Below are 25,793 nucleotides of genomic sequence, written 5' to 3'. Positions count from 1 at the left end.
AGGTGTGTGCATCAGCTCCTCGTCGTAGGTCGTCTCCTCGTCCCACGAGAACGTGGCCACCCTAGAGCTCCACGCCCGGGTCTCCGACGAGAAGACGAAGATCTCGAGCTTGAAGCTAGGATCCTGCCGCTGGACGGGGAAGACCACGGGGTAGTCCGGCACGGCGGGGTACGACGCCTACCTGTTTGGGGAAGAGGACCTTTTGGCAGGGCCCGGGACCAGGTCCAGCGACGGCCACCCGGGGCCGGCTCGGTAGACGAAGTAGTCGATGACGCGGCCGCGGCGGGCGACGAAGAGCATGCGCATGACGACGAGGGCCCCGGCGGCGTTGAGGATCTGGGGGCTCCCGTTGAAGCCGCGATCCTCCTCCAGGCCGGGGCAGTGGACGAACCAGCGGGAGACCCCCGGCGGATCGACGAGCTCGAAGGTCACGTCGACGGCGCGCCCGGCGCTCGTCACGCCCGTCGCGGTCGTCGCGTTCCTGACGTCGCCGAAAGACGCCAATTCTTCCAGAAAGACCCAGGCAGGAGGGCCGCCGGAGAACCGGCGGGCGGCCGGTACGGGGTCCGACATGGCGGCGGATCGCTGGAATCAGGCTGACTGCATTGTCGGACGTCATATATAACGGGGGCGGTCCGGCTCTGGCTCTGCTTCGGACAGAGGCGGTCCGTTTCCGAGTCGGATTTGTTTACGGAAGTAGCGCGCGCAATCAGGACGCGTGCACTTTGAGATAATTGGGCACGTGCAATCAGGGACTTCTAGTCCAATTACCCAATCAACAACAAGATTTGTGCAATGTTTCTTCCAGTTTTTCTACCTGTGAATGTGAACATTGAGAAAGTGGGGTGGGAGGGGAAGGGACGGAGGCACGGAGGAAGAGGAACGCTCGCGAGCCATGGCGGCGCCCTGGATTATGCTCCCATGAATGTGCCCATTTGATTTCTGAAACTGAAGCCTTTTCGTTGCCTGCGTCTCTTAGCTTACTGCTTTCATCCCGTATAAATACGGCCGCAAGCCTCAGGTTCCCACAGACGTCGCACAACCAACAATCAGCGCATCGCTAGCCAGCACCACCACCATCGTCCATGGCTTTCCCCGACATGCCCTTGGCCGTGCTCTCCTGCCTGGCTCTGCTCGCCGCGACGGCGGCCTCGCACCGTCCATCGCCGCTGTCGACGGCGACGTCCGCACCCGTGCCGGCTTCGGCGCCGGCCGTGGCCGGCCTGGTGGAGCGGCTGCAGGGCGAGGGGTCGCAGCAGTGCTGGGAGGCGCTGGTGGAGATCAAGTCGTGCACGGGCGAGATCATCCTGTACCTCCTCAACGGCGAGGCGTACCTGGGGCCCGGGTGCTGCCGCGCCATCCGCGTCGTCGAGCACAGCTGCTGGGCCGCCGACGCCATGCTGTCCGTCATCGGCTTCACCCCCGAGGAGGGGGACATGCTCAAGGGATACTGCGACGCCGGCGACGACAGCGGCGGCGGGCAGAATGGCGCGTCGCCGCCTCAGCGTGCTGCCGCGGCCGCCGACGGCGTTGCTGCACGCGAGAGCGTCGCTGCTGTGGAGGGAAGGAAGAGCGCCTCGGTGCACCGTTGATCGTGGTGTGGCTCGATTGTGTCCACGCCCATGCTTGCGGAAGTAGTAGCGGTGGTCAGGTTCTCGTGAGACTGGCCGGTGACGGCGTCTTCTCCGGGTTTTGTGTAACCTGAGCGGCCTTGCCGAGATAAATAAACAGTTGAAATTCTTTTTTTTCGGGGAAACAGTTGAAAATCTTACTATTTCGTGATTGTGAACTTGGCAAATCAAAATTGTGTAACTAACAGGTTACGCTACGCGTCCAATTAACATTCTGACACGATCTTAAACCGCAAACGATCGGGTGGCCTTTTGACACGGCGAATCACAGAATAATCACTTCCAAAACCGACGCTAGTTACAGTGCACTAATCTTTACCACAAAGTGGGTGCCATAGCGATTCAGTTCTGGGTTATCTTACCAGCCCGTTCTCTCTCGCCATCGATCGGCGGCCGCGGGGCTGAGGTCGGCCGGACTCGATCATCGGATTCGCTTTCGCAGCCGCGCGGAACGACGACAATCAGGCCATCTACGGCGGGCCCGCGCTGTCTGTGACACAGGCCGCGGCGGCAAGCACCACGTGAGCGGTGCGGGCCGCGCCGCAGGGCGGATGGGGACGCTGCCCGCGGCCGGCCGAGGAAGGCTGGCTGGCTTGCCATCGGGGTTGGGTCCCACGTGAGCACCGAGCGTGCCGGTGCGGAACAAACGCCAAACAGACGAGCTCACAGCCTCACACGCTCCCGCGCATCCTCGGTCACGCCGCCGCCGCCGCGAAATGCCGACGACTACGGAACCACGCCTGCCGCTGCCGCCGCCGCCGCTCCTGCTGCTGCTCCTCTTCGCGGCCGCCTGCAGCTGCGGCCTCGCTGGCGCGGCGGGAGGCGAGCGCGGAGGCGGCTCCTGCGATCTCTCCGTCGAGCGGGGCGGAGCACTCTACAGCTTCGCCCTCGCGGCGCCGATGCCAGCGCACCGCCACGGCGTCCTCAGCGAGGACGGGTACGTGACTAGCTATGCCACTGCGCGCCTACGACTGCTAGTGTGCGCTTTAAATTGGTTACTACTTCCTCTGCGTCCATCGGGACAGGGATTGGCGCAAATTCCTTTTTGAGGAACCGATTGGCGAGGAGGCGTCCTCGCGCTTCGCGGTGACCTCGGGGCCTCCTCGTGCGCAGCGGCCGCGCAGCCGCGCGTCTCGTGTTTGACGAAATGCTCGTCCTGTGTTTGGGCGTTGCTGAAGTTTTGACTACCTCACCCCACCTGCTTTGTTACGCGGAATGATTGGTTAGTATATCGAACTATATCGGTACCCGAGCACGGTGTCGCAACAGTCGACAGATTTGTGCATTCGTGGCCTGCTTCTCCATTTTAAAAAGCAAGTGGCATGCATGGCTTACTTGCTGAAATTAGAAGCTAAGACCTACGAACCCATTGGGCGGCAGGGGCAGCCTTTGGAAATTAGAAGGATGCCCTGACAGATCTTGAAATGGATCTTGAATTGCATGTGTTGTGTTACGGTACCTATGTTGAGTGTGTCCTGCAATAATTCCCATCTCGTGTTTCAGGTTTTACAAAGTGGCTGTGAATGATTCCACACTTTGGTTCCAGGTTGGTTGAAATAGGATACTCTTTTCTGTGTGATCGTAGTTTGCATATGTAGGTGTAGTTTCCACATTTGGAAATGCTAATATGATAAGCTGGCAAATAACTGAAATGGACCTTTTGAATTTTCTAAAAGGAGCTTTTGTGGTTTGGTGTTCCACTAATGACGGTTTTATTTGTTCCACGCGTGCAGCTGTGCGATGAAATGCTATTCAACTTTGACCCACCGATGTGTCTTAATTGTGAGGTATTCCCTTAATCTAGCTATTTCATCAGTTAAATGCACGCTGTTCAGATTTTTCCCCCCCTAGAATTTCCTTTGCGGATTAGCATGCGTGTTCATGCCTGTACATCAGCATGTAACTTTCATGCTTGTGTCTGTTTCTGTGTTGCTTTATCTGGACACTGCTTCAATAGAAACTTCATTAGCTGTATTTATTATGATTGGTCCAAAGGGGACATTTTATCACTGGTAGACTTTGCACTTGTCCATCAGAAGTGCATACTTCACTGCACGTTTGCAGTTAGCTGAATTTTCACCGTGATAAATTCCCTTGCCAAGGACCAGCATCATAGGTGTAGTGATAGCATGGGCATACTTTACTTTTTTTTCTCTTTTCTCGAACACACAGGAGAGCTTTGTATCATTATATTAAGAAGAAGAAAGGGTCTGGAAACCCATACAACACCACACACTCACATGGACATACTTTATTGCTTGGAACTCTGTCATTTTTCTAATAATGTAGGCTCCTCTGTACCTTTGCATTGAGTGTTGTCAAAGATTCTATTTTTTTTCCTCGTTTGTTACTTTAATTCTGTTTTGTTCTAACTATTTATATACCATAATAGGACTGCGGCGGTCCATTGAGGTGTGGAACCCAGTGTAGTGCACTTGTGTCAAATAATATGGGAGGTAGCCTTTTTCTCTCCTGAGTCCTGATTGGTTATGTTTTCAGCAGTCCTTTTACCCTATTATATCCTTAATTGTGGATCCGGAATGATACTGGTGGAACAACAGGTTCCCCATTTGCATCTTTCAAATGATTTTAAATTTTATTTTTCAAATATCAATCGGAATTGCTCTATTGTCCTCTTTTGCTGTTGGCGCTGGTTACTGGGCATTAAGTAACCTGCATTTTTTCTGTCCGCAGGGTATGATGTTTGCACAACCATTGGGAGTCTATCTAAATCCCATATATCTCTAATTGGTAACAATGACGTACAATTCTTTCAGAACTATCTTTGCTGCGTGGAACTAACATGATTTTTTTTTTGTTGGGGGGAGAATAGATGAGAGTAATCCTCGAAAGGGTATTGTTGTTAAGATGTTCTCGCCAAAGTGTTCTATTTCTGTTTCTGTCCTTTGTGATTCAAGTGTAGCCCAAGTGAGTAGATTCCTTCATTTACAGCTCCTTGAAGTTTATGTTTTATCTGTTTCTCTATCTCCTCTTATTTTACCTTGCTGCTTTATTTCCTTCCATTCACAGGTACCGGACAAATTTGTTGTATCTGGTCGTTGTGATTATGTGGGTACACAAAATTTGCAATGATGCAATTTTCTACAACATATTTTCTTCTAAGACATTAACATAATTGTACCTCACAGGCTACAACATTTAAGCACCCTTCTGGTTGTGCAAGATCTGTTTCTGCTTCTGGAAGTGGCTGGGGATGGTTAGGCACTTTGTTCATAACGTATGTTATTCTAATTGTATATAGTTATGAAACTTGAATTTGTTATCTTAGACCATTGGACTACAGTAGGAAGAAATTGTGTCTAGCTCAACTACTGGAAGTTGTGGTGTACAGCCCCAGCCTCCAACCACCTCGGTTCAGTCCATTGTGCCTGTTTTCTTTATAATACAAAATTATAGTCTCTTATATGATACGATTTCTCATTGCTCGCAGAGTTTCAAATTTTTTCTCTCTTTTGGTAGTTCTTGCCTGATTGACATCCAGCTTTTCTGCAGAATTATGTCCCTTCTTGGAGGGTACATTTTGCTTGGAGCAGTTTACAGATATTATTTCCTTGGCCTTCATTCTGTAGAGGTAAATCTAGTATTTCAAGAGTCTGCCAGTTTATATGCCTCATCCATTTTGTTTCAAATTATTTGGAGTACAATATTAGCTTTCTCGGTTTCTTATCTGTAAGCTCCAGTCCATAGCTTTGATGGTTAGAGTTAGAGGAAAATTCTCATTAACTCAACTCCCACTAAACAGATACATCTACAAATGCATCTGTGTGTGCACATGCGCGCGCATGCATCTTGCATGGTATTGTAAAGAATATTTTTTCTGAAACCAGTAGAGAGAAGTACCATTTTGTCCCAACTTTTGTATTATGTCATTTTTCATTAATGGTCCCAGCTTTGGGAATTGGCTCAATAAAACTTCTACTGAATATTTGTTAAAATTTGTATTAGTCTTTGCCCAAAAAGGTTGAGTTATTCCAACTCCTCAATTTAGACTTTATCTGAGCCCAATGTTTAGAGACAAAACAATGCCTTAAAATGTTTAATTGTACTTAAGTTTTACCGAACTTCAAGTTGTGGGACCAAAAGTTTTATCTCGTAATTGATTCAATTCTAGCTTTGCATTTCTAGTAGATACGTAGCAGTAGCGAAAATATTGATTGCTATTATAAGGATCAGTTTTGAAGATAACAAGGTCCACGTGGCTATGAAAATAACCGCTTTGATCATTCTACTTGGATTTCATGGAAATTTGTATATTCCATCTGGTTTCCCTCATTTTAATTGTTTGTTTAAGAAATGCATATAATTTAACAACACGGTGAAACTAACTGAGAAGTAGAAAGGAACTAAAAGAATATAAATATATCAATAAATAAAATACAAATAAAAAATGTAAATTATAGCACGCCCTTTGTAAAACGTTAAACGTTTGTATGGAATTTTTTGTGATATAAAGTATCAATCCTCACTTGGCCCTGATATTTCTGTGAGCAGTCAATTTATGAACCTGTTCCATCAATTTATTTATCAATCCTTTCAAACCACTTCTTGTCTTACTCTGTTCTTATATTCTAGGCCATTCCAAACCTGGATTTTTGGATCAGTTTGCCCCGACGAATTAAGGTAAGTTTAAGGAATGTTTATATTCACTTTTAAATGATGTCTCTTCTCAATTGCAAGCTGCTTGATGCAAGTGATTTTGTTGCATTGGTTCCCTCTTTTCTTTTATTTATATGTCATATTTGCTCTGTACATCTGTAAATTACCAGTACATCCAGCACTAATGATATAGTGCTAACCTTCTCACAAGATGAGTGCAGTGAGAAGTAACTGATACTTGTAAACAAGTTTCAATTCTAGCAACTATGTACCATAGGTCTTCAGTATTTAGTTAGTTGCAGTAGCAATAAGAAACATGCTGTTTTTTTTAAAAAAAATGGAAAAGGTATTTAGGCATCTTATAGGTCTCTGTTGAAAATTCCTAGAGCTCCTTTACTTGTGTAACATCATACATGATATGTAACCTTATGGCTTGCTCATCCTTTCGTCCAGACCATGTTTGTTCCTGCAACAAGAAGCCGCATAAGTTATAACAGAGATGGTCTAGGCGCATATGCCCCTGCAAACCATTGAGAAAGTGGCGTTGAAGAAAGTTTATGGGCAGCCATACAGTTAAAACACATGTATGCATTCAATGGCAGGACAAATCTTTGATCTTTGCCAAGGAACCAGGTACCGTATTTTGTCTTGATCTTATCCCTTGTGTTAGTTTTGGGCAGTATCTGATTGAACTCTCACTGGGAATTAAAAGTCTATAGTGATTGCAATTACCATAAGCAGGTTCATATATTACCTGTAATTAGGTGTCTTTTCTTTCTCTTACTTCCTTGGGGTGGCCCAAATAGTTGCTGGTCAACTATTATTTCACACAAAGTGGAAATGTTGTGCTCATAGCACACCTGCACTATCATTATTCAGACATCATGGTTATGATTCATTTTTCGTAAGTTTGGAATCATTTTCTCTCAAACTCACATAATGTACACATCGGTCTGAACTAAAACGTAGAACTAGATAATACTTTTGTACATAAATATTTTCTCACCATGCGAGTAATAGTCAAATCAAATGTGATGGGCTATTTATTTCCGGTTTCCTTTCCAGAACTGCATTTCCTTATAAAACTAATCCCTCCGTTTCAAAATATTAGTCCACCGAGGAAGGTGTAAAAATAAAATACTACCGTTAAATGGAGAATCTACTGATATCTAATAGATACAAGTATGAATGTATGATATTACTATGTAATATATTGCATTAACTCAACATTTTGTTTCCTAGGAATGCAAGTGGGACTTATATTATGAAAGGGATGGAGTATTTGTATGCCCTGCAACAACAGTTCTGATGAATTGTTATCACTTTGAACATGTACTATCATCAGCCATCAAATGTGTCTCAAGGTTGATGTACACTTTCAAAAGCATCACTTTGCTAATTATTGCAAATGATGTAGAGCAAATCCCTGCACCTTTTAGACGGCTACGATAGTACGTTTATCTAGATGCATAAGTTATTGTGCATATGATTGGTTTAATTCGGAACCATGAAACTGAATGTGTTTTTTTGCATGTCTTGTTATGAATTTTCTTAGCTTTTCTGCTTGGTAACCTTTGTCACGAAGATGACCTTACAATCTCTCTGTCCAAAGGAGGGCAATGATAAGCAACTCTTAAGTCTCTGATAGTTTTCAGCAACTAGATGCTTGTGACCTGGGCATGGGCAACAGAGAAGAGAAGATTGAGACCTCCAATTGAAGGCTATTACTTTGTTCTAGTATAACATGTGGAAGCCACATGTCTTCTGGCATTGGCCACAACTTTCTGTAGATAAAAATTCTGATAGCTAGAAATATGTTCATGGTAGGTGGATCAATCACTCTTGTAAAACGTGGTGAAAGCAATGTGATGCGACTTTATCATGAGCAGACGACCAAGGACCAAATTAGTACGTGGAAGGATGGTAATTTTGCTTAATTTCTTGCCATTCCTTTAGCTCAGAAAAATCAATGCGACAATTTTTGGTGCGGTAAGGCAAGTAGGAATCTCTTAAATGTTTATATTTCTGTATTGTTCATTTGTTGCCTTCCTTTAACAACTTGGAGCTTCCTTTTCTTGCATAGATAAATATTCTTGTTTCCGCTCTAGTATGATCTTTGTGCACTGGTTGTTTTCAGAATATGAACCTAGCCAGATAGCTTCACCTGAACAGAACTGCTGTAGTGTAATTGTGCTACGCTTTGCTTTAGACCCTGGTGCGGATGCCCCATTCCGATGTGATGGTATAGTGGAAATGAGATCTTCTTACTTGGAATTGACAGATTCCTCTATAATGGCTTCTGTGACATTTTGATGGTTGCTCATTCTTTTGTCTGCTCTATTCTGTTTTACCCAAATGTTAATTACACTACGGCCTTCATTTTGGGGTGAACTTGTTTGGAGTGTTCATTTGTGGTGCAATTACAAGTCATCGTATGCTGTTAAGAGTCTACCTGAGGTAGAACAACAATGGGATGTTTTTTTTGTACTTAACAAAATGACATGCTGTCGTCCACAACAAAAGTGACGGGAAAGAAAGAAAACCTGATTCCTGATGATGGTTGATTATTTATATCAAGAATCTATTGGTTATCATTATAGTTTTTCTTTTAAGACTATCACCGTGTTAGTTGTGCTGCTTTATATTCTATTCCTGCTGCTGCGAATTGGAGAATGCCCGCATGGCAGGGGCTAAAGTTTAGCCCTGTCACATCGGATGTTCGGATGCTAATTAGGAGAATTAAACATGAGTTAATTATAAAACTAATAGCAGAACCCCTAGGCTAAATCGCGAGACGAATCTATTAAGCCTAATTAATCCATCATTATCGAATGGTTACTGTAGCACCACATTGTCAAATCATGAACTAATTAGGCTTAATAGGTTCGTCTCGCGATTTAGCCTAAGGATTGTGCAATTAGTTTTATAATTAGTCTATATTTAATACTCCTAATTATAGGGTGTTTGGAAGACAGGGGCTAAACTTTAGCCGTGTCACATTGGATGTTCAGGTGCTAATTAGGAGGACTAAACATGAGCTAATTATAAAACTAATAGCAGAACCCCTAGGCTAAATCACGAGACGAATTTATTGAGCCTAATTAATCCATCATTAGCGAATGGTTACTGTAGCACCACGTTGTCAAATTATGGATTAATTAGGCTTAATAGATTCGTCTTGCGATTTAGCCTAGGGGTTGTGTAATTAGTTTTGTAATTAGTCTAGATTTAATACTCCTAATTAGTGTCCAAACATTTGATGTGACGGGGACTAAAATTTAGTCCCCTTCTCCCAAACACCCCTTTAGTGTCCAAACATCTGATGTGATAGGGACTAAAATTTAGCCCATACCTCCCAAACACCCCCTAAAAGAGTTACAGATGGGGTGCCTAGCCTATCTGTAGAAATCAGGAACGAGTAGCATCTCTAAACCTTTATAGATAATGTCTATATTATAAGATTTTCTCTTTGCCAGGTTGCAAATTCGTGGCTTGTCTGTTTGCCCTTCCCTTTTTGGAGAGTGGCTGTTACGTGTACCACTAACTACCAGGCCACCACTGGGTCGTGCTTGGCTGCGTATGCTATATTTTTCTCCCTAGTTCCTGGAGGAACATCCAATAAGTCTCACATACCAATGCAGCATTAGCAAGTTGCTACCAGACCACTGTGTCACTTGACTTGTTATTTGTCTCTGATGGACCATATGATCTCAGATCATGAAGTTGATGGCATACAGATCCTTGCAAGTTTTGCAGGTTGACCTGCAGATCCTCATCTTGGACTTGCCTTTCTGCTTGCCGTTTCTTCCAAGCGAATGCCAATATGCCACTCACAAAGGCGTCAACCTTCCAAATACAAAAAAACGTCCGGAAACAAACAATCACCCACCATTTGTAAATCAGAATCAGACCCCGACTTGATCTCTCCAGCTGGAAACAAAAGGCAACTTCTCCTGCTTATAAACCAAATTATATCAAAACAACTCGGATTCCTGATCCGGCCTGCTAACATCATCAAATTAAATCAAATCAATCGAGGAACAAAGGAATATGCAAAAAAAAAAAATCTTCCTAGTGCCCCTTCAGGGGACTGAAGAACGGATTCCCCGAGAGGAGAAAAAACTTGGGGAAGGACAAGAAAAAACTTGGGGAAGAAACTGCGACACGGGCCGAGAAGGATGCGCCGGGATCGATTTGACCTCCGCCTCCTCTTCCTCCCCTTCCCCTCCTCCTGCTGAATGGCGACACCCTCCTCCCCCTCAAATCCCTCCACCTCTTTATTTCCTCCTCCTCCTCCTCGTGCGCTCCCCGTGCTCCGCCCCGTGCTACCCGGTCAAAACCCTAGCCCTACCGCAGCCGCCGCCCCCCATGGCTGCGGACTACCGCACCCCCGACCGGCTCCTGCCCGCCGCCGCCGAGGAGCCGGCGGCGCCTCCGGGGCCCCCGCCCAAGCCGGTGCTTAGCGCCCCCGCCGTCCCCGCGGCCACCCACGACGGCCTCCGCTTCTGGCAGTACATGCTCGCCGGCTCCGTCGCCGGCGTCGTCGAGCACACGGCGATGTTCCCCGTCGACACCCTCAAGACCCACATGCAGGCCGGCGCGCCACCCTGCCGCCCGGCGCTGTCGCTGGGGGCCGCCCTGCGCAACGCCGTGGCGGGGGAGGGCGGCGCGCTCGCGCTCTACCGGGGCCTCCCCGCCATGGCGCTCGGCGCCGGGCCCGCCCACGCCGTCTACTTCTCCGTGTACGAGTTCGCCAAGTCGGCCCTCACCGACCGCCTCGGCCCCAACAACCCCGCCGCGCACGCCGCATCCGGGGTGCTCGCGACCATCGCCAGCGACGCGGTCTTCACGCCCATGGACACGGTCAAGCAGCGGCTGCAGCTCACCAGCAGCCCCTATACCGGCGTCGGGCACTGCATCCGCACCGTGCTGCGCGACGAGGGGCCCGGCGCGTTCTTCGTGTCCTACCGGACCACCGTCATCATGAACGCGCCCTACACCGCAGTCCACTTCGCCACCTACGAGGCGGCCAAGCGGATGCTTGGGGACATGGCCGCCGACGAGGAGTCCCTCGCTGTGCACGCCACGGCTGGGGCCGCAGCTGGAGCACTTGCGGCGGCGGTCACCACGCCGTTCGACGTTGTCAAGACGCAGCTACAGTGCCAGGTGAGGATCTTATGCACTTGATTTGCGATCTGACCAAAGCTGTGATTTTTAATGATCCACGACAATATTGGAACTGATTTGAGTGGTTCGTGATGGCTTACTCGCCAAAAGGAGGGATCTCTTATGCTGTCTAGCTGTCCTATTCATCTCCAAGATTATTGGAAATAATTCGCGCTGCAAAGTTAGTAGCCTTTTGTGTTCCTTCGATCTGCTAGTGGTGATTACTGTTCTCAGGATGCTCCATAGCACTAGAATGGAGGCCTACTGACATAGGGAAGCAACCTTTTTTGTTCTGCCAAAACTGGGCTGTGAGATGCTAAAAGCTCAGAAATTTTGAAGCATCTTGTAGAACTCCTACTGAGCTGCCTATTCCAAATAACAGTTCTTGAATGTACAAGTTTTGAATTGTTACCAATCCAATTTGGACTGGCTATGGGCATTGCAAGTTGTCATGGGCTTATATATTCTGGAATTTGTAAATGAATGGATTGTTTTTCTTGTGAACCATTGAACCTTAAGTTGGATTGTAGGAATTGCCAGATGTCTATATAAGGACTAGTTTGTGTTTTGTTGCTTCTGGCTCAAAAAAAAATAGGAGAAATTAATGTAAACGGGACAGTATAACTGTTTGGCACTGTATAGCTGTTGCCAAGACCTGACGTGCATTTTTTGTGAAAATTGGAAGTGAAATTTGTATAAATCATTGATTGACCTTTGATTTTAAGTTGGATTGTAGGGATTGCCAGATGTCTATATAAGGACTAGTTTGTGTTTTGTCGCTTCTGGCTGAAAAAATAGGAGAAATTAATGCAAATGAAACGGGTATAATTGTTTGTCACTGTATAGCTGTTGCCAAGACCTGACGTGCAATTTTTGCTGAAAATGGGAAGTGAAATTTGTATAAATCATTTATTACATACATGAGCAACTTTGTAGTTTGAAGTTATTTTGGAGCTTCACATATTTTTACTGGGCAACCTTCAGACACATTTGACTGGCCTCTATCATCTATACTGTTTATACTTGACATGACGACAAATTGGAATTCTAGATTGCAGCCTCCACCGATTGCATGTTCTCTCTCTGCTCTCTTGTTTGTTTCTGTCCTGGTGAGATATGTTGTTTGTTTGACTGGTTGTCATGTATGCCATGGCTCTTTTTTTATTGAATTTGCTTTCAGTGTGTTTGAAGAAGTTATTATGATTGCACCGTTTGTCCCATAGTTCATAAACTATGAAAGTGCGCATCTGGATCCTTTTCAAGTGGTTTACTCTAGGTCCAATTAAGGGCCTGGATTCTCACTTGGGATGAATCACTTGAAAAGTTTAAGGATCCATGTGCTCACTTTGATATTCATGGACATTTATTAGAGTCCAGGTGCACTTTACTCATTAAAAATAAGCTATCCATTTTTGCTAAACACCGGCGTTCCCCTTGACCTCCTTCTCTTGTTTCTCCCTCTTGAGTTTCCATGACTGATTCCTCCAGCCTAAAGACGCTATAAGAACAAGCGGATACACATGAACGGAACATAAAACAACAACCTCAAAGGCTTTTTCCTGGAACATATGGACCAGTGGGACCTTGCTTGAATATTGTTTTAACTGCATGTTGTTTTATTCTTGATTGCACACTGACATTGTAGTACTATTTCCTAATCTTATGGAAAGTCATCAAGTGCAGAAACACAATTAATTAACCATAAAAGTCCTTCTCTTTTGTGTAATCAACATGAAAAAAAAAATCCCAATGGTGCCCTTAAACCCTTTGTTTGTGGTTCAGTTGGAAGTTGCCTATTTCATGGAAATACTACACGCCTGCACCTATCACCATCATTCTGTTTTTTTGGCACATATATTCAATTTCACTATGGATTGTTTCTAAAAGTTTTGTTTTTCTTTGTTAATGTTATTGACCTGCCTGTTTCAAGATAATAACGCTCACTTTGGTGATCAGGGTGTCTGCGGCTGTGAGCGCTTCTCAAGCAGCTCAATAGGAGATGTGTTTAGAACAATCATAAAACGAGACGGATATTCTGGGATAATGAGGGGATGGAAGCCAAGAATGCTGTTCCATGCACCTGCAGCTGCGATTTGTTGGTCCACGTATGAGGCCTCAAAGTCATTTTTCGAAAGGTTGAATGAGGAAAGGCGGAAATAGTCCGAGCATTTCTTGGAGTGGCATGTATTTTTCTTGAAGTCAATGTACTTCTACACAGAAGCATACTCGCTCAGCTGACAGAAGATGCAGCGCCGGGACACATTTGTTGTGCTGTTGTGTGCCCCAGAGCTGTCCTTTGGGGGAATTGAGATGTGCCGCGCGTCAAAATCTGTCTAACAAAGATCTGTCCGTACCCTGTATTTCATTTCAGATAAGTTGATGTATTATTTTCCTGCCCGGGGTAGAGGCAACAGTACTAGAGTAATATTTTGCAAAGTTTGATCCGAACCACTCATCAAACTATCCATGTAATTCTGTATGGCCTCCTGCCTTGTGCTGGTTTTTTTGATAATGCAACAGTGGTTTTGGTTTAGTTACCACATGCTAATGTGATTGTACACTCCATTCTCCAGAATTGAAACGAATGAATGATTTAACCCGAAAGTTATGGTTGTGGATGCATATGATATGATGTGACGATATATGATTTCCATCAGATTATGCTAATCGACATGCTCGATGGTGGCTTTGTGAGTTGTGATGTTAAATATCTGTTAAAATCCCCTTCTTTCACGTTTCACACAAAAGCACCAGTGGTCTAGTGGTAGAATAGTACCCTGCCACGGTACAGACCCGGGTTCGATTCCCGGCTGGTGCAAATATTGTTTTGTTCAGATTCGATTTTTTTTTCTTTTGTTTCGATGCGAATCTGTCAGTCTGTTTTCATTCAGCTCGACAGCGTTGGGCCAGCAGCTTCTAATCGACCATTTCTCGTGTGTTATTACGCAAAATGTATCATGTATGCTTGCTTGGTTATACATTAGCTACAAAAACCTGACAACACAAAACGCTTGAACTGCACCAAGCTCTGCTTGGGCCAATGTTCGCATTAAAATCTGACAGATGAACACAACGTCTGATTAATCTTTCCAATGATCCAATCCCAAGACTTACTACGTACTACCTAGATGGATCGGCGTGCTACACTACGCCCATTCTGAAGCAGTCGACGTTATTGAACAATGTATGGTAATATGAAAAAACAACGAAATATGGTTGCAAGTAGAAATATAGATTTTTTATGCCGGAGTGTAAACCCGTACACTCCGCAAAAAAAAAAAAGAGTACAGAGTGTAACCGGTTACATTTCACACATGGCCTTAATTAGTATATCGCTGGAGCTTGATTGTACTTTAAACTAATAGAAATTTCACATTTAAGAAGTTTCAATATTTTCAAGGTAGTATGGATTTGATATAGAGAAAGTTGTCCTTAGAGTAAACCCGTAAACCGCATAATTAAATTTTTATAGGTAAAACATTCATACGTGTCCATATGCTCTGGCGTCTACTCAGTGTAAATAAGAAAATGTGTAATCACAATACTTTAATGGTTTGCTGACTGCAATTCCCAATAAGATAATCGGGCATCCAAATTAGTTGCTAAGATTTTCATTTGGAAGATTATAAAAGTATATGTATTGGCTGCTATGCCAACTGTCCTCTACAAATAGCATCCAAGCATAAAATAACTGCTACCAGAACGATATATTTTATCTTTCTATAAGAACACCATCCACACGAATATTACTGACAATCGTCAACCGAGGCAGAGCTCAATTATTTAGGGGGTGTTTGGGAACACCCTATTAAACTTTAACACCTGTCACATCGGATGTTTGGATGCTAATTAGGAGTACTAAATATAAGCTAATTACAAAACTAATTGTACAGATGGAGTATAATTCGCGAGACGAATCTATTAAGCCTAATTAGTCCATGATTTGACAATGTGGTGCTACAGTAACCATTTGCTAATGATGGATTAATTAGGCTTAATAGATTCGTCTCGCGAATTAGTATAGGGGTTCTGCAGTTAGTTTTATAATTAGCTCATGTTTAGTCCTCCTAATTAGTATCCGAACATCCGATGTGACACTGTTAAAGTTTAACACCTTGTATCCAAACAGCCCCTTATTAGTTGATGCCTGTAGCAAAAGGACCGATTTCTCTATATGGTTCAGGATGTGTTTGGTTGAGCTATTTTGAAAAAATAGTTGTGAGCTGTGGGCTATGAAAAAGTAGCTGTGAGCTGTGGACGGTGGGTTGTCGAAAAGCCATTTGGTGAAATAGCTGTGGCTTTTGGAAAAAGTAGCGAGAGTACCCCTCTCGTGCAGTTCCGCCCGTGCAGCTTGCACCAAGGATGAGAGGAGCGGGGACGGAGAGGAAAATCGCCAGAGGGGCCCACCTGGCGCCAGCAAGGAAAGGCCAGTGAGAACCAGTTGCGCCGCCGCCCGCTCGAGTGGTGGAAATGGAGCGGCTCCCCTGCTGCTACTGCTTGCGCCCAGGAGGAGAAGAAGGGGCGCCGCAGCTCCTCCCCTCCACGTTGCGTCTCTCGGCTCCTCTCGCTCCGCCGCGCACTCCGCCGGGAGAGGAGGGGCTCAGGGAGGGGCGCCGCCGCTGGGAGAGGAGGAGGAGGGGCGTCGTAGAAGGAGAAGAGGGGTCATCCTCGTGCCCGTCGGCCGCCACCACCCCTTCGTTGCTGCTCGTGCTCGCCGACCAGGGCAGCCCATCCCCGCGCCCGCACACCGCCGCTCCTCCCCGCCGGCCAAAATCCCTCGACCGTGCGCCACCGCCACCCAATAGCCCTTACCCACACCTGCGCCACTTCCCCAGCTACCTCCCCAATCGCTTCTTGCTGCTCACCGTCTGCTCCCTGGGCGGAAATCAAAAGATTTCTCCCCCATCATTGCTGTCAGCCGAAGCTCCAGCTCCTTACGCCCGCCGGCCAAGAACTCCGCGCCACCGGAGCCCAGTAGCCCGCGCCCCCGTCTCCTCCACCTCTCCGACTACCTCCACAAGCCTCCGCGTTGTTCGCCATCCGTGCTCCGGGCAGTAATCGAAGGATCCCGGCTGCCACTGTAGCCGCACCGCTCCAAGCTCAACCCTGTTGCCGCTAGTCGGGAGAGGAAGAGGGGCGCTGTCACCGTTGGCCAAGAGAGGAGGAATAGGGGTCCACCGCTGGCCGGGAGAGGAGGAGGGGTCCGGGGAGGGGAGCTCGGTGGGGCAGTGGCGCCGGCGGGGATCCTCCGGGTCTAGCGGGAGCGGAGAAGAAGAGAAGATGACGGGAAAAGAAAGAAAGATCGAAGGGGTATGCTCCTTTATGAGCGGTAGGCGAGTAATTTTGGTTGAAAACCGTCCGCCGCAGCCGCTAAAAGCAGGATCCGAGTTGCTGTGGGAGATGAACTATACAGAAGTTGCTTTCTTCAACGCACCTAGGTAGAAGTTGGTTTTTTAGTTTTCAGTTTTTCTTGAAAGCCAAAACACTTTGAAAGCTCGGAGCCTCGGAACTTCAGCAGATGCATGCTCTCGTCAAAGGCATGACCCACTTGACAGTGACTACAAAAAGAAGCTACCGGAGCCTGACCCCCCTGAGCTTCAGCTATAGCAGTAGATAATACAGTATCTCTCACAGTAAAGCACAAACACACACAGTCCAATGCGCACAAACCTCTCTGCTAGTGCTAGCTGAGAGTAGAATTTTATTTCTGCAAGTGACCAACCATCCCAGCGTGCAGCGCGCAGCCAAGCAGCAGGACCAAGATCGTTTCAGCTAGAACTCGTCGACGGTGATGCCGCCCCTGACGACCTCGTACGCGTCCCGGCTGCGCGACCTCTTGATCCCGGCCGTGAAGTGCACCTTGGCGGCGTCGGCCTTGACGGCGGTGACCCTGGCCCAGACGAGCACCTTGGTCTTGATCCCCTCCACCTCCGTGAGGCGGCCGTCGCCCAGCGTGCCGGTCACCGTGGCGTCGAACCGCAGCTCGGAGCCGTCGCGGTAGCCGACCTCGCAGGGGGACGGGATGTGCACCGTCAGGCGCCGCGTCTCCGGCTCGAACTCGTAGTTGGTGGCCTCCCGCGGGAAGAGCCCCACCGGCAGGCCGTGCTCCTTGAGCAGGTCCGACAGCGGCTTCTGCATCTTGCCTTTCAGCTTGTTCACCAGCCATTTCGCGCCATCCCCGACGCTGGTCGAGAGCGACTGCAGGTGCAGGGAACATCAGCTCGATCAGCAAAAAGTAAGTGAGACAATAGGACAGGGGATAAAGAAGGATTAAAGGGTTTGGATTTTATTTTTTTTTGTTTCTCCGATTATCTCTGACAAGAAACCAATCAGTATTAAACACGCAGGGTACAAAGGAACGAAACGATGTGATAAACTGATGATAGACAACAACAGTGATTACTAATCGATTCATTCATTTTTTTGAAAAGTTCTAATCGATTCATTCAGAGCTTGGTCACATCGAGATCAGAGAGCGCAAGGCAGGCCAAGGTTTGTGCGTGCGCTCATCAGAGCAGAGCAACGCTACGAGCCTAGGACCAAACAAATCTCTAAACGAAACATGATGAGGTGCAAGAAAGAGCAGGGATGAGAATCATGAGATGGTTTTGTGTCACGGACCTCGATGTCGTCGCCGGCCGACGAGATCTCCTTGTTGGCCCTCTGCCCGAGCCAGTAGGTGCCCACCTTGTTCATGATCTCGTCCATCTCTCCGCGCCCCCTCTCCTCTGCTGCGGCTCCCTCCTGCGTGCGATCTCTTGCTCTGATTCTCGGTTAACTTCGTTGGGACGCGGAGACGGAGAAGAAAGGAATCGTGCGGACTGCGGAGGGTGGTGTCCTGGTTCACCAGGTCACGCGTCGGACCCGACCGGATCAAAGCGAGAAGCGGCGAGGAAGATGTGCCCTCCACTGCCGCGTGAAAGCGACGGCTCTTTTCCTCCTCGCATGCTGTGTGTGGTTGGTCGTCGCCACGGTTGCGCGTATTGAAAAAAAACAGCGGCTGACGACGGACATGTGTGACCTGAGGAGAGATAGCTCACGTCTCGCCTCTTGGCTTCCACAAACCTCCTTCCTTGCTGGCGCCAAACGATGAGGTCAGGAGACATCCATGTGCTGACAAGTAATATGACTTTAAAGTCCATTAGGTCGAAATTAGAAGATCAACATTTTATATCAGATTCAACATTTTAGCATATAAGATTCAATATTTTTTTAAAATCTAATCAACATTTGCAAAATACTTGATTCAACATTTTATAAAAGTTACGTTCAATACTTCAGAACACATATTTCAACAGCTTGAAAAAATATATTCAATATTTTTCTAAACCTACATCAATATTTTTTTTAAAGAAAATGCTCATCTTCTCCGGTGCCAGCAGGGGCAGCTGCCGAGAGGGTCGGCATGTGCGGTAGTCCCGACGGTGCCGGCGACCATGGCAGCCCTGACGGCAGGTGCGGCAACGGCGGCCCCGACGGTGGAGACGGAGATGACGGGGCCGGGGGCTGCGGCGGCATGCGGGAGGGAGCTAGGGTTGAGGAAGATGGGTACAACCAAGGGGTGTTGTTTGCACGAATCTCAAATAGTGGAAGCGATATAGTTAACAGGCTACCGGAACACAGATAGGAAGCCCGCTGACGGTTTGGGCCAAAATGCAGTAGGCCTACGACGATCTTATATTAAGCTAACGAAATGGGCTTATGAAAATCCAGCCCGTTTCACGTTCCAGAATCCCCAACCCCGGCCTGGTCGGCCCACTCCCCGAGGCTAGGGTTTTATGGGAGCGTATAAGAGCGCCCACCCGCGCAGCCACCCACGCATCCTCCAAACCCTAGCGCCGGCGCCTCCACTTCGCTTCCTCACCCCATCTCCTCCCGCTCAGGTATCCATCCGTCTCCCTCTCCGCCTTCGATTCCACCGCCGGTCTCTTGACGCGCTCTCTGATTGTTATCGTCCCTACTGCGCTCGTTGCTGATCTGCGTCGTCCTGTTCGAATCTCATCTCGGCAGGGTCCAGCGGCGAAGGGAAGGCAAGATGTACACCGCGAGGAAGAAGATCCAGAAGGAGAAGGGCCTCGAGCCCTCTGAGTTCGAGGACTCCGTCGCTCAGGTGAGCAGAGCTCCAATCCCTCTCCTATCTTCTCCCGTCTCGTCGCTTCATCTGGCTGTTTTCTTATCTTGGAACTGATGCTCTGTGTGTGTGATTGGGGATGCTTCTCCGGTGTCTGATGTATTTGCGCTCGTTGATGCCTCGCAGGCTTTCTTTGACCTGGAGAACAGCAACCAGGAGATCAAGAGCGACCTCAAGGACCTCTACATCAACAATGCTATGTAAGCCGCCGGTATCTTCCTATAATCACTTGTGAGATTTAGTTGCCTGTGGTGTGACCTTCGGTGGTGATGCTTTGCAGCCAGATGGATGTTGCCGGGAACAGGAAGGCTGTTGTGATCCACGTCCCATACCGTCTGCGCAAGGCCTTCAGGAAGATCCATGTCAGGCTCGTCAGGGAGCTGGAGAAAAAATTCAGTGGCAAGGTGAATTTCGCTTGTTTTGTTGTGCTATTGTGGTGCATAGCTTGTAATGTTCAGTTACTGACTATGCTTGAATAATTTTAATGGGCCTAGAGATCGTGCATGAGGTTACTTGCATCATAAGTAGTAGATGTATCATTAGTAAGGAATGCGGCACTGAATATACCATCATCATGCATGGCTTGAATTTTGAACAGTTCAGTTACAGTATATCCTTTTTAATCCATCGAGTATCTGAATTGAGTGACAGATGAAGAATCAATGCTGTTTGTGTAGGCTATATTATCATCCAGTAATTGTTTGAGTACTCCTTCCTAGAAATTTGCAGAATTTCTTCTTGGCCCGGGTTATCTTTTCAGTGCTTGTGATGTTAATACATGTTACTTTAGTATTTGCTTTGTGTTTTGAGTTGTTATTCCATACGTCGATTTTGGTGCCATGGCATATAGAGTGGAAACTTTTGGCTAAGTGATACTGTTTGGTGTGCTCCTCTATAATTGTATACAGGTTTCCAATAATTGAACATAATTTGATCATTCTTTTTGCTTGACTTAGGATGTTGTAATTGTTGCCACAAGAAGGATTGTGAGGCCACCCAAGAAGGGTTCAGCTGTTCAGCGTCCTCGCACTAGGACTCTGACTGCTGTTCATGATGGAATCTTGGAGGATGTTGTCTACCCAGCTGAGATTGTGGGGAAGCGTGTCAGATACCGTTTGGATGGTGCCAAGATCATCAAGGTATGCTTGCCTCTTATTTGGCTTTGTTCGTACACTGAAATCTTTGGCTTTGTTATTTAGAGTTATTCTTGGCTTAGTTTGGATATAGTTTGATGTCTGTCACATTAAGGTGATGAATTTGGGTACTGATAATTTTCATATGATGCTCATTTCAGATCTTCTTGGACCCAAAGGAGAGGAACAACACCGAATACAAGCTGGAGACCTTCACTGCAGTCTACCGCAGGCTTTGTGGGAAGGACGTGGTCTTTGAGTACCCTGTTGCTGAAAACGCATAAAGATGTCCTGGATCTCTATTTCATTTCTTTGAAGCAGGATGTTTTGGTTGGGGTCTCAACTAGTTTGCTCCCTCTGTACTTCAAAACCATAGTTTTGATGCCAAAGTTGTTGCTTAGGTGTTCGGTACCTGGAAATTGGCAGTGAATGTGAACTATGTTAAGTTTTGAGCATTTAAATTAAACCTTTGCCCTGTTAACTCGTCATTTGTTTCATTGCTGAATGCGTTAGCTGCCACTTAAGAAATAGTTTGCTTATCGTGTTTTACGTGTCAACACTACTGTCTACTCTTACTCTTCTAGTAAGTATATCTTGTTTTTTTTTTGTTTTATATCGTTGATTAAAATTAGTTATGCTGGTAGTTTGGCTGAGTCGAGAACAGAAATTGATGTCGGTACTATTTGAGTCTCGATGTTCGCAAGAGATTTTCTGCTTGCATTATCGTTGCTTGTCAGTCCTGTAAACTTTGTTATTATTGTTGCCACATGCCGTAAATAAACATTGCAATTTCATTGCAATTTACTAACTGCCCATTGTGCCTTCCAACTGAGTTGCTCCGGCAAGGTTTTTTTTAGATTATGCTCCGGCAAAGCAACTGCCCATTATGCCTTCGTCCGGCAAGATTTTCCTTTAGATCATATGGGGCATTGGGGGGGCATTGGGGGCTTGCACTATAGTTTTACGGTGGCGATCTGGTCCGTGTCTCCGTGAAGAGGTGACGGTTCCGTGAAGAGGCGATAGCAGCAGGAGGAAGATTGGTAGAACCGGAGGTAGAAGAGGCAGAGGAAGCCGGGCCCGTGACGGCATTGAAAACAGAACAAAACTTCACCAAACGGCATGCGCTTCATATTTAAATACTGTCAAACTACAATATTGTGCAGATGATCATTGATGGTACACAAGAGTTTACAGGTGCCAATTTTACATCTCGATCAAAATTCAACCATGGCAGTAAACAAACATAACCAAAAAATTACGGAACTCTATGAAAAAGTCCTACAATAACCTCTGTAGGTTCTCTCGCCCCTGATGTCATGTCACCACCCCTCTGAAATAGAACTTGATACCATCAGGAGTTCGTCAGATCCTTTACCTTATTATCTGATCCAGAAATCTTGAAATTCTAATATCTCAAGCACCGATGTTCTCAATGCTAGCGCCTTTGTTGATCCTCTTGAGAATACCTGCTATAACCTGGTACAAGAGCATTATTAAGTCTTTTGCACCAACAATAGTTGAAGCTGCTGTACTACACTGCGATGACTTGAAACAACATGCTGAATAATAGAGTCAGAAACTGTAAGATAATCTCTCACCTTTCCTGGTCCGAGTTCATAACTTTTCTCAAGCCCCTTGCCCATAAGAGTCTTCACAGTGGTCTCCCATTGTACAGGAGAGGTTACCTGATGCTCCCGCAAGCCAGAGCCATACAGCAGTCAGAAATCACATTATCCCAGAAAGCAGTTAGCCTGCGATATGAATTTAAGATTGGCATGGAGGTCACCTGCCGCGCCAAAATCTGCTTGATTGTGTCAGGATCTGAATGGGGCTGTGCATCAACATTGGAGATGACTGGAATTCTCGGTGTTCTAATCTCAGTGGCAGCCAGTGCAGACTCCAATCTTGAAACGGCTGGTTGCATGAAGCTAGTATGGAACGCACCAGCAACAGCTAGGCGAACCTGGAAACATAATGGTTAATTTTGGCATGTAAAATCCTTTGGTGGCAATGAAACAAAAATGGTGAATGGAAGATACTGAAACTGTAATAGCCATATTTCTCAGTTGAGTGGTATAAAATAATATTTTCGAACATATACTTTCAAGCAAATTTAGATATATTGGGCCACTAACCGTCATTCTGGCCTTGAAGGACTTGGCTTTGGCTTCAACCATTTCAATACCTTTAACACCACCGGAAACTGCATAATTCCCCTGTAATGTAATTTTACTTCGTTTCATATCAATCAAGATCCAATAGAGAAATAAAAGATTCTACTAGCAGCATCAGATAAAACGCTTACAGGGCAGAGAAAGTTTGCTATCTGAACTCTTTCCTTTTCATCTACTTCCTCATTAGCAGCATCACATAACTGTTGCACCTTTTCTGAATCTAGACCAATCACACTAACCATCGCACTATTGGCAGCATCTGAAGCATCCTACACAGACAATTGACATTAGAATTCAGGGTGCAAAATCAAACAATCTCTTAGTGTTTCTGTGGACTAACCTGCATAGCTTCACCTCTTAGCTTGACAAGCTTCAGTCCATCCTCAAAGCTGCATTGTTGATATATGATGTGTAAGTGTGCATATTTAATATACTATCGCATCCAAGCTATAGTCACCAAAATAAGCCTATTATGTGTAGTGGTTCACCCCATGATGGACATGATTTGACATGACAAACTCTAAATAGAACAAAAGGAATACCTAAAAGCTCCAGCAAATGCAAGGGCAGTGTATTCTCCCAAGCTGAGACCGCACGTAACATCAACAGAGTTGATCACATCTTTGCCTCCATCGCGTGCACGTAGTACCTCTACTGCTGCAAGGCTGGTAACATATATAGCTGGCTGCAAAATGGACATGTTCAGCAAGCAGAACACAACACTTCGCTGACAAGACTGCAAAAATACTACACTTCAAATGCATAATCCTATGTAAAGCTTGAGTCATAGAAATATGCGGTACAGCTTATGCAAAAGGAAAACTGCCAGATTAATTTCTTGGAATGCCCATCCTAACTGCAAGCTTCAAAATGAAAATACAGGCAACCGAACCAGAGCAGGCTACTGTTGAAAAATTATGCAATCAAATCTGGGATTCCCAGGTTTGGCATAAAGTTACTGCAAAGCTATACCATATAAATCAGGAAAAATGTTTAAGTAGCAGGTATTTAGCAGTAGTGAATGGGCTGCATGCAAAAGAAAAGACTTATTGTGCATTTGTGCTAATAATTTGGACTCTGAAATCAACATACCTGACTGATCACCGTTGAGTCAAGCTTTTCTTTTGGTCCATTGGTGCAAAGATCCAACAAGTCATATCTATGTCAACCAATAGAAAGAAAAGAGTCAGCATGAGCTTTAAAGTACATCAAATGCAAGAAAGACCCCCAAAAAAGACACATAGATACTATCAGAGGCTTGGAGATACCCAAGTATGTCATTTGCATGGTTAAACAGTTTGGCAGCTGCTGGAACGCTCTGAGCTTCTGCACCCATTCCAACAGTTTGGGCACCCTGAAATTAAAGGCATTCAGAAATAAATGGACAGGGGACAAGGTCCTTAATGACGCCAACATGCCCCAAGGGTAAGTAGCAGAGTTTTTTTAAAAAAATATGCAAATCACAGCAGCAGTAAAGCGTCAGATTATAAATCAACAGAATCTATTGGCACAATCTAACCATCACACCTTAATCTTTTGTGGCCAAAAATTAATCTACGTTAACTGAAGCGTGCAAAAGTCTGTTTTTGAAATAGCTACCAATGCCAAATTGCTTCTGATTCCTTCTCAATTTCCATTCAACTAGATAATATTGTCATTTTTTACTTTCAAAGTTGAGACATGCCAAAAGAGCTCGCTCTGCCCTCACTGTACCTGGCCGGGGAAGAGGAAAGCGGTGGTGGGCTTGTAGTCGGCGAAGAGCGCGTCGGCGCCCACCGCCACTTCCGACCCGAGCGACACCCTGGCCGATGAGTACCTAGATCTGGACGACAGCGCCACCCTCGCGGTCGCCGGCGCGGCAACCCGGCCCCGGGGCCCAGCGAGCGGGGCCGGCGCGGAGGGCCTGAGGATGGCGAGCGTGGAGGCCATCGGGGAGCCCGGAACGAGGCGGAGGCGGCGAGGCGGGAAGCGCTGGAGCGGCAGGCGTGAGGCGTCGAAGAGCATGCGAGTGCGAAGCTTTTGTAAATTGTAGAGCCAGGTGGGCGAGGATGGCTGGCCAGTAGGTGGAGGCGGAGCTCACGAGGACGAAGTGCGGCGAGGAGGATGGCGGCGTGTTGGGCCGCTCGTAAAGGCTGAGAAAATGGGCTAGACGGGGCCGGCGGGCTGGGCTGAGCTCATTCAGTCTACAGCTCTCCTGCTGGGCTTTACGGAAGGTAGGTTAGGCTTGGCTATTACTTAGTGGGCTTATTTGTTTGGTCTTAGCCGGGCCCTTTGATGAAACTCATCTGGGATAGTAAAACACATTTTGGAGTCCATTCTGCATCAAAAATACTTCCTTCTTTTAGAGCGCATTTCTCAGTACGCAAGGGCTAGTTTGCAAGAATTTCATGGTTCTAATAAGATTTTTTTTTCGGGGGCATGGCGCTAATAAGATTGTTTATGTTGAGCTAAGCTTTCAACCTACTAGGACGTCCAGAAAGAACATAACTTTGGCTGACCTGAAATATAGAAAGTTTACAGGTTCATTCGGTTAATCACCTCACCAAGAGATTGGACAAGATCGAGAATGTCTTCAGTGGCGGAGGGAGGGGGGCCGCGGGGGCAGACCCCCCTATGGCTTGATATTTTCACTATAAATTTTGAATTTGATCAAATCTTGAGCAAATTCAGCACTGTTGATCCTCCTAACAAAGAAAAAAGGGATTCCTAGCTACGCCCCTGAATCAATGTCTAACCTTACGAGTTACGATCCTTTTCAATCCCTACGTAAAGAAGGAACAGAGTCCGGCCAGATGTCCCAGCCCCAAGCCGATTCCTATGCTAGCTATCGTGTGAGCTAAGGAACATCGACTAGAAAATGTGCAGCCAAAGGAAGACCATAGTTGTCAAAATCATGATTATATGCTCTGACCTCCCTCTTTACAGTCTTGATTTAGGATCC

The 25,793-nt window shown here is 46.3% G+C and overlaps 6 protein-coding genes and 1 non-coding gene across 7 annotated transcripts; 5 read left to right on the top strand and 2 right to left on the bottom strand.

The window, feature by feature from the left end:
• Nucleotides 1–1,085: 1,085 nt before the first annotated feature.
• On the top strand, nucleotides 1,086–1,592 carry LOC101781227 (egg cell-secreted protein 1.3). The gene has a single exon (XM_004986988.1). It carries the CDS (start codon nucleotides 1,086–1,088, stop codon nucleotides 1,590–1,592), a length of 507 nt encoding a protein of 168 aa, XP_004987045.1.
• A 555-nt stretch (nucleotides 1,593–2,147) lies between these two features.
• LOC101783634 lies at nucleotides 2,148–8,208 on the top strand. Its single transcript, XM_012848849.2, has 12 exons — nucleotides 2,148–2,568; nucleotides 3,135–3,177; nucleotides 3,365–3,418; nucleotides 4,024–4,087; nucleotides 4,326–4,382; nucleotides 4,465–4,559; nucleotides 4,662–4,700; nucleotides 4,781–4,869; nucleotides 5,145–5,223; nucleotides 6,225–6,272; nucleotides 6,702–6,881; nucleotides 7,491–8,208. The coding sequence occupies exons 1-11, from the start codon at nucleotides 2,348–2,350 to the stop codon at nucleotides 6,780–6,782; spliced, it is 870 nt and encodes a 289-aa protein (XP_012704303.1). The 5' UTR covers nucleotides 2,148–2,347; the 3' UTR covers nucleotides 6,783–6,881; nucleotides 7,491–8,208.
• A 2,156-nt stretch (nucleotides 8,209–10,364) lies between these two features.
• LOC101784178 (mitoferrin) lies at nucleotides 10,365–14,018 on the top strand. Its single transcript, XM_004984824.3, has 2 exons — nucleotides 10,365–11,414; nucleotides 13,371–14,018. Exons 1-2 carry the CDS (start codon nucleotides 10,617–10,619, stop codon nucleotides 13,572–13,574), a joined length of 1,002 nt encoding a protein of 333 aa, XP_004984881.1. The 5' UTR covers nucleotides 10,365–10,616; the 3' UTR covers nucleotides 13,575–14,018.
• A 143-nt stretch (nucleotides 14,019–14,161) lies between these two features.
• TRNAG-GCC lies at nucleotides 14,162–14,232 on the top strand. Its single transcript has one exon. It is a non-coding gene; the product is annotated as a tRNA-Gly (tRNA).
• Nucleotides 14,233–16,867: 2,635 nt separating this feature from the next.
• Nucleotides 16,868–18,338, bottom strand: LOC101784579 (uncharacterized protein At5g01610). The gene is made up of 2 exons (XM_004984825.3): nucleotides 18,036–18,338; nucleotides 16,868–17,612 (listed from the first exon to the last, which is right to left on the bottom strand). The coding sequence occupies exons 1-2, from the start codon at nucleotides 18,120–18,122 to the stop codon at nucleotides 17,187–17,189; spliced, it is 513 nt and encodes a 170-aa protein (XP_004984882.1). The 5' UTR covers nucleotides 18,123–18,338; the 3' UTR covers nucleotides 16,868–17,186.
• An 857-nt stretch (nucleotides 18,339–19,195) lies between these two features.
• On the top strand, nucleotides 19,196–21,183 carry LOC101784981 (40S ribosomal protein S7). Its single transcript, XM_004984826.2, has 6 exons — nucleotides 19,196–19,297; nucleotides 19,425–19,524; nucleotides 19,672–19,745; nucleotides 19,826–19,949; nucleotides 20,502–20,684; nucleotides 20,840–21,183. Exons 2-6 carry the CDS (start codon nucleotides 19,450–19,452, stop codon nucleotides 20,960–20,962), a joined length of 579 nt encoding a protein of 192 aa, XP_004984883.1. The 5' UTR covers nucleotides 19,196–19,297; nucleotides 19,425–19,449; the 3' UTR covers nucleotides 20,963–21,183.
• Nucleotides 21,184–21,784: 601 nt separating this feature from the next.
• On the bottom strand, nucleotides 21,785–24,917 carry LOC101785376 (malonyl CoA-acyl carrier protein transacylase). The gene is made up of 10 exons (XM_004984827.3): nucleotides 24,566–24,917; nucleotides 24,121–24,206; nucleotides 23,945–24,011; nucleotides 23,395–23,537; nucleotides 23,193–23,241; nucleotides 22,984–23,121; nucleotides 22,814–22,894; nucleotides 22,465–22,641; nucleotides 22,277–22,363; nucleotides 21,785–22,154 (listed from the first exon to the last, which is right to left on the bottom strand). The coding sequence occupies exons 1-10, from the start codon at nucleotides 24,854–24,856 to the stop codon at nucleotides 22,092–22,094; spliced, it is 1,182 nt and encodes a 393-aa protein (XP_004984884.1). The 5' UTR covers nucleotides 24,857–24,917; the 3' UTR covers nucleotides 21,785–22,091.
• Between the last annotated feature and the right edge of the window lie 876 nt (nucleotides 24,918–25,793).

This window comes from Setaria italica, chromosome IX, assembly GCF_000263155.2.
Source record: "Setaria italica strain Yugu1 chromosome IX, Setaria_italica_v2.0, whole genome shotgun sequence".
In the NCBI taxonomy this organism is placed as follows: Eukaryota; Viridiplantae; Streptophyta; class Magnoliopsida; order Poales; family Poaceae; genus Setaria; species Setaria italica.
This window is presented reverse-complemented; position numbering and strand designations above follow the sequence as displayed.

Bases quoted from the DNA above. Each gene is read 5' to 3' on its own strand.
- LOC101783634 (XM_012848849.2), top strand. From the start codon at position 2,348: ATGCCGACGACTACGGAACCACGCCTGCCGCTGCCGCCGCCGCCGCTC. The intron at 3,178-3,364 runs GTTGGTTGAAAT...CCACGCGTGCAG, and splicing joins ATTCCACACTTTGGTTCCAG to CTGTGCGATGAAATGCTATT. The intron at 4,701-4,780 runs GTGGGTACACAA...TGTACCTCACAG, and splicing joins TATCTGGTCGTTGTGATTAT to GCTACAACATTTAAGCACCC.
- LOC101784178 (XM_004984824.3), top strand. From the start codon at position 10,617: ATGGCTGCGGACTACCGCACCCCCGACCGGCTCCTGCCCGCCGCCGCC. The intron at 11,415-13,370 runs GTGAGGATCTTA...TTTGGTGATCAG, and splicing joins AGACGCAGCTACAGTGCCAG to GGTGTCTGCGGCTGTGAGCG.
- LOC101785376 (XM_004984827.3), bottom strand. From the start codon at position 24,856: ATGCTCTTCGACGCCTCACGCCTGCCGCTCCAGCGCTTCCCGCCTCGC. The intron at 23,122-23,192 runs GTTAGTCCACAG...TTGTCTGTGTAG, and splicing joins TAAGAGGTGAAGCTATGCAG to GATGCTTCAGATGCTGCCAA. The intron at 22,155-22,276 runs GTGAGAGATTAT...CTCTTGTACCAG, and splicing joins ATGAACTCGGACCAGGAAAG to GTTATAGCAGGTATTCTCAA.
- LOC101784579 (XM_004984825.3), bottom strand. From the start codon at position 18,122: ATGGACGAGATCATGAACAAGGTGGGCACCTACTGGCTCGGGCAGAGG. The intron at 17,613-18,035 runs GTCCGTGACACA...CTGCACCTGCAG, and splicing joins CGGCCGGCGACGACATCGAG to TCGCTCTCGACCAGCGTCGG.
- LOC101781227 (XM_004986988.1), top strand. From the start codon at position 1,086: ATGGCTTTCCCCGACATGCCCTTGGCCGTGCTCTCCTGCCTGGCTCTG.
- LOC101784981 (XM_004984826.2), top strand. From the start codon at position 19,450: ATGTACACCGCGAGGAAGAAGATCCAGAAGGAGAAGGGCCTCGAGCCC. The intron at 19,525-19,671 runs GTGAGCAGAGCT...GATGCCTCGCAG, and splicing joins TCGAGGACTCCGTCGCTCAG to GCTTTCTTTGACCTGGAGAA. The intron at 19,950-20,501 runs GTGAATTTCGCT...TGCTTGACTTAG, and splicing joins AGAAAAAATTCAGTGGCAAG to GATGTTGTAATTGTTGCCAC.